The sequence below is a fragment of the Pongo abelii genome, chromosome 10 (assembly GCF_028885655.2).
Source record: "Pongo abelii isolate AG06213 chromosome 10, NHGRI_mPonAbe1-v2.0_pri, whole genome shotgun sequence".
NCBI classification, from domain to species: domain Eukaryota; kingdom Metazoa; phylum Chordata; class Mammalia; order Primates; family Hominidae; genus Pongo; species Pongo abelii.
Window position 1 is genome coordinate 67,393,794 of NC_071995.2, and position 10,506 is coordinate 67,404,299.

General features: G+C 37.2%; 1 protein-coding gene across 2 annotated transcripts in view; it reads left to right on the top strand.

Moving 5' to 3' along the window:
• The window catches only part of YEATS4 (YEATS domain containing 4), a 30,267-nt gene extending 24,263 nt beyond the window's left edge, over positions 1-6,004 (top strand). For both annotated transcript variants that reach the window (XM_002823505.6, XM_024256447.3), the window contains one exon: positions 5,351-6,004. In XM_002823505.6, coding sequence (XP_002823551.1) covers positions 5,351-5,520 — 170 coding nt within the window. In that variant the 3' untranslated portion in view covers positions 5,521-6,004. The remainder of the gene's footprint in view (positions 1-5,350) is intronic.
• Positions 6,005-10,506: the final 4,502 nt, after the last annotated feature.

A 10,506-nucleotide genomic window follows, 5' to 3' on the forward strand; every position in this document is an offset into this window, starting at 1 on the left:
GAAAATATGGCAAAGAATTCATGTTTTTTTAAATGCTAAAATTGATAAATAGAAAAACATGTTAAACCTCAGTAGATAAATGGGCAGAAGATATGGACAGACAGATAGAATAAGAGATCACCAGTAAATAAAATGGTAAAATATCTGGCCCTGCTAATAATTTTAAAAATGCAAACCAAACAGTAGTGAATGACTATATTTGTCCTATTAAATTAGCAAAAGCATTTTTTTTTCCCTTAGAGACAGGGTCTCGCTCTGTCACTCAGGCTGGGTTGCAGTGGCATGATCATAGCTCACTGCAGCCTCAAACTTGTGGGCTCACATGATCCTCCTGCCTTGGCCCCCTAACAGTAGCTAGGACTACAGGTATGTGCCACCATGTCTGGCTAATTTTTTTTTTTTTTTTTTTAGAGGCAGGTTTCTCCCACCTCAGACTCCCAAAGTACTGGTATTACAGGCATGAATCACCATGCCAGCCAGGAATTTTAAATAGTTGTACCGATTAAGAATATAGTAAACTTTGCATTCTCATGAATTGTTTTGTGAGTATAAATTTAGCTCTTTAGGAAAGGTATCTGGGAATATTAATCAAAGGTCTAAAAAATGTATGTGTAGTTTTAATAATTTGAGGGCATATGATAATCAATATTTAGTAATAATAAAATGCCAGACTTATTCAGTGCTTTACTATTTGTGCTCTTCTGAGTCTGTACATGTATAAACTCACTTAATTCTATAACAACTTTATTAGGTAATATTTAGAAAAGGAAACCGAGGTATAAGGAGGTTAAGAAACTTGCCCAGGGTCACACAGCTAGTTAGTAGTAGAATCAGAACTTGATCCCTGGCAGTCCTCAGAACTTAGGCTCCAAAAATTTAATAGTAGTTTTATAGAGAGAATATTTATTATGGAGTATATTGGAAGTTTAAGCACTAATGATCTAGCTTTTTAGTTGCTTCTTCAAGAAATAGTAAAAATGATAGTGAACACTTACTGAGAGCTTACTATGTACCTGACAAGCACTTTCCATTTCTTAACTTATTGAATACTCTAAATAACCCTAGGAGGAAGATACTATGATTAGCACCATTTTGTAGGTAAATACTCTAGAAAGATTTGATAACTTGCCCAAAATTACCCAGTAGAGCCTGCATTTTAAACCCAGAATCTGTCCACTTAACTAATAAGTTGTAAAAAGCCTGATAGTCTGTCTCCTAACCAGTACGTTGAACTGACTTTATAAAAGTAGTTAATTCTTTGGATTTGTTTTCTCAAAATTGAGACTTCATTGGGAAATTAAAAACAGAAACTTTTCTTTTTTGGTATAAGCATTTAACACATAGGGAGCAGAACACTGGAACAAGCTAAAAGAAGTTTTAAAATGTTTTCCCCCAGTATCTCATTGCTAATTAACTCATGTCTTCTTCCAAACATTTAGTGCCCTTCGCAGTCTTACAAGTTGTCAAAAATAAAAGTATCATGAATCAAACAACATGAATCTATGTTATATGTACAGTGAATGCTGTCCTTCTGACAATTGAGTTAATAAGGTCTCCCTGGCTAGTTTTAAAACTACTGCTTACAGCTATACAGGACTCCTGGTTTTTATGCTGCTTCCTGGGCCTGTATGCCCACTTCATTTACCTAACTCCTTTCTCATTGTTTAAAATTCAGTTTAGATGTTACTACTACCAAGAAGCCCTCCTTCATAAAACTCACCCTTTCTACTTGATTTGAATCCAGTCTACTCTTGTTGTTCCCTATGATTACCTCATAACATTAGTCCATTTTTTTCTTACCTGTTTCCTGCCTCTGTACCCCAGCATCTAACAAAGCGCATATCATTCAGTGTGTTTTTTAAATTGATGTGGGGAAAGAGGGTATAGGGGAATACAAATTTCTGCATAGTAAAAAGCACTGGGAACAAAGTCGAAAGACTGACAAGCCATAGAAAAATGTACTCATGTCACAAATGACTAGTTTCTTAACATGCAGTAGGCCCCTTTATCTGGAGAGGACACATTCCAAGAACCCCAGTGGATGCCTAAAACTACAGATAGTACCAAGCCCTATACACTGTTTTTTCCTATACATATATACCTATGATAAAGTTTAATTTATAAATTAGGCACAATAAAAGATTAACAATAATTAATAAAATAGAACAATTATAACAATGAACTCTAATAAAAGTTATGTAAATGTGTGCTCTTTCCCCACCCCACCCCCCAAAAAAATCTTATTCTACTTTTTACTCACCTATTTTCAGACCGCTATTGACAGTGGCTAACTGTAAGCATGGAAAATGAAACCATGGATGAGGGGGGACTACTGTATAAAGCTGTATATAGCTCCTACAAATCAATAAGAAAGGCCAATAACCCAATAGGAAAATTAGCAAAAGGAAAACAGATCATTTGTAGAAAGGGAGGAATGTCTCAAACATTATAAAAAAGACGAGTCAGCCCCAATAGTAATAAGATGAATGCGAATTACACTGAAATACTGTTTTTAACCTTTCAGGTTAGGTAAGACCAAAAAGTTGATGCAGTAGGGAAACAGACACAATGCTAATGGGATTATAAATTGGTAGATCCTTTTGAGTTGCTTGACGTTCTTCCAGAATTACAAGTACATATATATTCTGTAACAATTCCACTTCCGGGAATTTATCCTACAAATATACTAAAATGATTATTCACAGCATACACATTATTGCATTGTTTGTAAAAGGAAAAAAATGGAGATACTCTGAGTGTACATCAGTAGGGGGCAGACTAAATGAATTTTGTATATCCATTCAATTAGGTCCTCTGTAGTAATTAAAAAGAATGAGACAGCTCTGTGTTATAGGATGAGCTTCCAGATATAATGTTAAGTGAAACAGCAAGGTGCAAAACAATGTGTATAGAATGATACCACTTGTGTTGAGAAGAAGAAGCAACTGCACTTGGGTGTATGCTTTGTATATCAGCAGACTATTTCTGGGAAGATATCAGAGAACACAACAGTGATTATCTCTGGGAAGAAGCACTGATTGGTCGTGGCAGGCTGGGGAACAAGTGTAGTAGAAGGGCATATTTTTTCACTGTCTACTCTTTAATCTTTTAATTTGTAATCTTGTGTGTACTACCTATGCATAAAAATAATTTTAAAAGAATGGAAAGAATTACAAAGTAAAATATGAATTGTTTTGGCAATCACAAAAAGCAAGTCACCAGCAATGAGCAAAATAAGGAAAGAACTCATTAATATTCATTGAATTTTTTTTTGAGACAGAGTCTCGCTCTGTCACCCAGACTGGATGGAGTGCAGTGGCGCGATCTCGTCTCACTGCAAGCTCCGCCTCCTGCGTTCACGCCATTCTCCCGCCTCAGCCTCCCGCGTAGCTGGGACTACAGGCGCCCGCCAGCATGCCCAGCTAATTTTTTGTATTTTTAGTAGAGACAGGGTTTCACCGTGTATTGCATGTTTTTTATGTGCTGGATGCTTTACATATAATTACTTCATGTAATCCTCGTAAATCCTCTGAGAAATACCTAGTTTTAGCTGTATCGTACAGACAAAGAGATTGATGGAGCCTTAGAAATGTCAGCGTTCGGCTAATAAGGAAGCAAGGGTTTATCTGAACTCAGATCTTTTCTGATTCCATAGTTGGGTTTTTTCCCACCAAACCATCTGGCTTCCAATTAGTGACCATCTTTTATTAGTGAAAGTAAGTATAAGTGTACTTTAATAGTGAGCAGCAGTTACCAAAAATGTCCACAAGATGGAAATGTTAGACACAAGCAGATATTTTTCTTTGTAAAACATCATGCTACATATCCAAGTGGCATATTTAAATAGATGTGTCCTGTTTTGCAGTAACGTTTCTTTAGTACTTTGTTATAGATAGATAGTTTCAGATATCACTTAATGTTTCTCTTTCCTCATAACAATAGTTGATAGGGCTTTTTCTGTACCAGGCAGTATTCTGGGTACTTTACATAAATTAATTCATTAAGTCTTCTCAACAGGCTGGGTGTGGTGGCTCACACCTGTAATCCCAGCTGCTTGGGAAGCTGAAGTGGGATGATCAGTTGAACCCGGGAGTCAGAGTTTGCAGTGAGCCAAGGTCACACCACTGCACTCCAGCCTGGGTGACAGAGTAAGATCCTGTCTCAAAAGTTTTCTCAACAAATAATATTATGAAGTATTTGCCATTATCATTTCTGTTTCATAAGTGAGGAACGTAGGTGAAATAGCTTACAGTGTCACAGCTAGTAAGTGGCAGAGCTGGGATTCAAATTTTAGCAGTTATTGCTACCTATTTGGAAAAAAAAGATATTGGCTTGTTTTGATAGTGTGATTTTGTTTATAAGTTTCACCTGGGCCCGGCGCGGTGGCTTATGCCTGTAATCCCCGCACTTTGGGAGGCTAAGGAGGGCGGATTTCCTGAGCTCAGGAGTTCGCAGTCAGCCTGGGCAACACGGTGAAACCCCGTCTCTACTAAAATACAAAAAATTAGCCGGGCATGGCAGCATGCACCTGTAGTCCCAACTACTCGGGAGGTTGAGGCAGGAGAATTGCTTGAACCTGGGAGGCAGAGGTTGCAGCGAGCTGAGATCGTGCCACTGCTCTCCAGCCTGGGCGACAAGAGCGAGACTCCATCTCAAAAAAAAAAAAAAAGAAGTTTTGCCTGTATATAAATTTAAGAATACTTGTAGTTAACGCTTCCCCCCCCCCCCACCCATTAAGACAGAGTCTCACTCTGTCGCCCAGGCTGGAGTGCGCTAGCATCATCTCAGCTCACTGCAACCTCTGCCTCCCAAGTTCAAGTGATTCTCATGCCTCAGCCACCAGAGTAGCTGGGATTACAGGTGTGCACCACCATGCCCTGCTAATTTTGTATTTTTGATAGAGATGAGGTTTTGCTATGTTGGCCAGGTTGGTCTCGAACTCCTGGCCTCAAGTGATCCACCTGCCTTAGCCTCCCAAAGTGCTGGTATTACGGACATAAGCCACTGTGCCCAGTCACCTCTCATTAGCTGATGTATCTTGGGTTTGTGTGCCCCCTTATTTCAGTCTTAATATGTGTATGGAAAAAAGGACATTACGTCTTAAAATTTTAACTGTGAGTTGGTGACCAGAATTTTATTTTTAGTCGTAGGAAACATCTTAGATCCTCTCTTGGGAATTCAGACATTCTTCCCCTCCCACAACCTGCACCCATGTTTAATGTTGTAATTCTTAAGTTATCCACATTTCATCATGGAAACATTGTCGTCAGGAAATGCCATATTTATTACCCTGTCATATATTTTAAACATGTGAGAAAAATACTTTAGTAAAAGTATTTGTTTTCTTTAGTTGCAGAGCTTGAAGTGAAAACCAGAGAAAAATTAGAAGCTGCTAAGAAAAAAACAAGCTTTGAGATTGCAGAGCTTAAGGAGAGATTAAAAGCAAGTCGTGAAACTATAAATTGTTTAAAAAATGAAATCAGAAAACTTGAAGAAGATGACCAAGCAAAAGACATATAAACAGTTCTCATGAGAACTTGGTAGTAAGCTAAACTGAAAATAAGGTGGGCTTCACTGGAGAAATGGACTTACTGCAAATGCTGTGATGTTTCTTAGAGGAACTTCATATACAGCTGTTCACCATGAATTTCTTAGCAATAGGAATTTGTACTATTTAAGCAATCTTTAATGGAAAATATGTGTGTAAGAATGGATGCTATATAGGTATTTTACCAACCCATTTTAAGAAAATTCTATGATATTAAGCACAGTTTTTAAAAATGTTTATTGTAGTATACGTATAGCTTATTACCCTTTTGACAGGCATCAAAATTTCATTATAAAGTATTACTTGTACAAATTTTGTACTTCTTTAGTGGCTAGAATTAGTGAAGAAGCTTAATGTGTATATTTAATTTCTTCAAGTTCTTACCTGCCCCCATCCTATCTTTTTTGTATATGATGTGTCCAGTAAGTATTCAATAAATGTAGTTTACAGATCCTATTTCTCCCTCCTGATGTGTTTCTTCCTCTTTGAAGACTTTCTGGAACTCCCTCAATACAATTAAAGTATCTTTATAGTATTGTGACGTCACATCTCTTATTGGCACTCATTGTCACATATAGAAGCTCTTTGATGGTAAAGATTATATCTTAAGTTTTGTTCTGCCTATATCACAGTGTCATTATTCTTCACATACAAATATATTAATTCTTAGGGGCCAGGCACAGTGGCTTACGCCTGTAATACCAGCACTTTGGGAGTCCAAGGCAGGTGGATCACCTGAGGTCAGGAGTTCGAGACCAGCCTGGCCAACATGGTAAAATCCCATCTCTACTAAAAATACAAAAATTAGCCAGGCATGGTGGCACATGCCTGTAATCCCAGCTACTTGGGAGGCTGAGGCAGGAGAATTGCTTGAACCCAGGAGGCAGAGGTTGCAATGAGCTGAGATCACGCCACTGCACTCCAGCCTGGGCGGCAGAATGAGACTTCATCTCAAAAAAAAAAAAAAATTAATTAAATCTTTCATAGAGACATATGGGAAGCAGCTGCAGCTGTGCGTTAGCTTCATGTACTACTCCTACCCTCTCCTCTTTAGCCTCTTCTGTTCAAATCCACACAGCAAGTCCTCTACTTTTAGACTTATCTACTTTTAACGTTCATTAATACCTAATCTTTAAAGGTATGTTGGCTGAACCATCTTGGCAACCTAGGAACAAAAATACTTTTTTATCTGTCTGCCCTGATAGATTGGTTACTTTTTACTTTGTGGCTTTTTTTTAAAGTTGTGACTTTTGCAATTATTATGGAGGCTGTACAAAGGCCTCTGTGGTCTGAAATTTCGGCCAGAGCCCTCTGGGGCTTGATGGTGGTACTTTTAATTGTGCCAGGCATCATTCATTTTCTCCGCACCTTTTATCCCCATGCCTACCTGCCAGGCTTATCACGATAAGATTCCCCAAGTATAGCATAGAGCCTGGGGATAGATCAGGAAAATGACATGAGGGAAAAGCCCCATTCTACTTGAGGAGTTGGCACAGGCAATCCTTATTCTAGTCAGCTCCCCAAGAATGTATTGGTTCATAAAACTAAAGTCCATGTAGGTAGGTCTGACTTGATGCATGCATACAAGGGTTCAAAATATGTGGTCATGGCTCAATCTTTCTATTGGCTCTTATTTCTTTGTTGGCTTTAATCTTGGTAGGATTTCACTGTGACATTGCAAACAACTCCTATAACTCGATAAAAATTTTTTTAATGGGCAAAGGATTTGAACAGAGATTTCTCCAAGGAAGGTATCAAAATGGTCAATAAGCATATGAGGAGATGCTCAGCATCATTCATCATTAGGAAAATGTGAAATGTATAGCATTTCACTTCACATCCACCATTGTGGCTATAATTTTAAACAAAATACCCAAAAAAGTTGGTGAGGATATGGAAAAATTGGAACCCTCATATATTGCTGGTGGGAACGTAAAATGGTTCAGCCACTTTGGAAAACAGCTTGGCAATTCTTCAAAAAGTTAAGCATAGTTATCCAATGACACAACAATTCCACTCCTAGATATATACCCAAGAGAAATGAAAACATGTTCACACAAAAACTTGTACATCAATGTTCATAGCATCATGCATGACTGCCAAAAAGGAAACAATTCAAAATGTCCATCAACTAATGAATGCATTTTTTAAATGTGGTATCTCCATATGATAGATTTTCCCATTCTTTTATAAGTAGAAAGAGAATATTTCCCAAGGGATAATTTCTTCATCTAGACAAGAAGAAGAATTAAAGAAACTCAGCTAATTAGGCAGCTCACTTCTTGAAAGAAGATCCAAGTATTAGTCTCATTTTTTCTAACCAATGTAGGTGGTTGGTGCTGTTATTCATATTTTACAGATAGGAGATTAAGGAACTATAGCTTGGTGTTGAGTCAACCATCAGTGACTAGATGAGTAATCTGCTATGGACTTTTCTGTCTCATTAATACTTAATTCTCATGTTCAAAGTGTTAGCATTTTTAATTGTCTGTTGCTCATGCCTAAATACTTCTCAAACCTCCTTCCTTTAACTAATTGGAGTAACTTAATACTATATCAAATATGAACATCAGGTAGCATAAATGCAAAACACTGTAGATAAAAATCTTGCTAGCCGTTAATAACATGTAAGAAAATTCTAGTGTTAATTCTGTTAGATGGAATACTAAAGCATAGATATTTGAAATCTCTTTAGAAAACATTTCAGGTACCTGTTGCTTAGCATTACCCCTAATGTTTTCAGTTTTGTTTTGTTTTGTTTTTTAGTAATAATAGATTTCAAACTCTTGAGATCGAAACCAAGAAAATGACTGGGCATGATGGCTCACGCCTGTAGTCCCAACACTTTGTGGGGCTGAGGATCTCTTGAGGCCAGGAGTTTGAAACTAGCCTAGGTCACATAGTGAGACCTGGTCTCTACAAAAAAAAAAAAAACAACCAAACAAACAAAAAACAAAAACAAACAACAGAAAAATTGGCCAGGTATGGTGGCATCCACCTGTAGTCCTAGCTGCTCGGGAGGCTGAGGCAGGAGGATTGCTTGAGCCCAAGAGTTTGAGACTACAGTGAGCTATGTGTGGGTCACTGCATTGCAGCCTGGTAACAGAGCAAGACCTTGTCTCTTTTAAAAAAAGAAAGAAAATGAGATCATACAAGTACCAGCTAGGAAAAAAAAAGAGTAAATTGCTTCCCATCAACCCAGCCCCTGCCAACAATTGATAAAGAAAAGAAAAAAAAAAAGTAAATATTATTTTCTTGGAGTTGGAAAGTACAATGCAAAACCCAGAAATCATAAAGTTTTGGATCTCAAATTTGAATGAGTTTAGGAATCTCTTGAGAGTTGCTAAATCTGGGGAAAGGGGATGGTAGGGGGAATAGGAAATACAGATGAAACAAGATTGGCTGTTGCTAATTATTAAAGCTTGATAATAGGTACATGGGAATTTATTGTTTTCTGAACTCGCGTGTGTGCTTGAGATTTTTCATAAAAAGGTTTTTAATAATGTCAGAGAAAATCATTTTTTCTCCCTGAAGTCAACTGATGAAGAATAAGTCAATCTTATCTTGATCTGACTGGATCAGCACACTGTCTCACAAGATGACAGTAGCTTCCAATTGCATGGTTAGCATGTTTACTTGTATGTTTTATTTTAATAATTCTAGCAAATTCTTCAGTACTGATCATTGAATGTAATAGAAGTTTGGAAGAATGGATGGGAGGGCAGAAAAAATAAAGGGGGCAGTTAGGAAAGCAGAAAGAAAACCCCTTAGGGAGCTTCTTAATAGTTCAGATTACAATAGTAAAGACATTTGATTAGGTCTAGAATGGAGCCCAGGAATTTGCATTTGTACAAGGCATCCAGGTGATTTCAGAAATGGCATAGTGGCACAACTGCACAAATTGTATTACATAAAATGCAACACTTCTAAATGGAGACAAAAAATAAAAATAGCCTAAAGGAAAAGTGGGACATATATGTGTCTAAAGCTTTAAGATTAAGAGAATTATTATGAATCATTAAGGAAAACAAAAGAACCACTGGCAAAAGGAGCAAAAGACTTGAACAGGTAGTTCACTGAAGAGGACATAAAAATAACCAATTTTATGCTTCGTCTCACTAAATCTTAAGAATATGCATATTTAAATAGCAAATATTTCTCATCCATGTAGGATGAGATAAATGGTACAGATAAATTGATAACAGAGAAGATACCACTGATGATACCAACAGAGAGACCAGAAACAGGCCATCTGGAAGATGGAGATAGTGTTTGTTTGTTTGTTTGTTTGTTTGTTTGTGGTAGAGTCTCACTCTGTTGCCCAAGCTGGAGCACTGCAGCCTTGACCTTTCTGGCTCAGGTGATCCTCCCAACTCAAGCTCCTCAAACTATAGGCCTTCACCACCATGCCCAGCTAATTTTTGTATATTTTGTAGAATTTTGCCATATTATTGCCCAGGCTAGTCTTGAACTCCTGGGCTCAAGCAATTGGCCCACCTTGGCCTCCCAAAATGCTGCAATTACAGGCATGAGCCACCATGCCTAGCTTGAGATAGAGTATCATTTTTTATCTGAAATTCAAATTTAACTAAACATACTATATTTTTATTTGCTAACTCTACTTTTTAAATTTGAGATTTAAAAAAAGCAAAACAAAAAAAGACAGTGATAGCAAGAGAGTGAGGAAACAGCTACCCTCATACAATGATGGGATTATAAATTAGTTCAATGTTTTCGGAGGATAATTTAGGAATATCTGCTAAAAGACTCTGACTCAACAGTTTCACTTTTAAAATTCACACTTGTTTACTTTTTTATTGAAAGCAAGTAGAGTTTTAGGAATATATTATTTATTTTCACAGAAGAAGGGAAAAGGAAAAAAATAAGAAAAAAATGTATTACTTACAAACCATTTATCCAAATATGCAATATATGCACAAGAATTTTCACTACAGCAT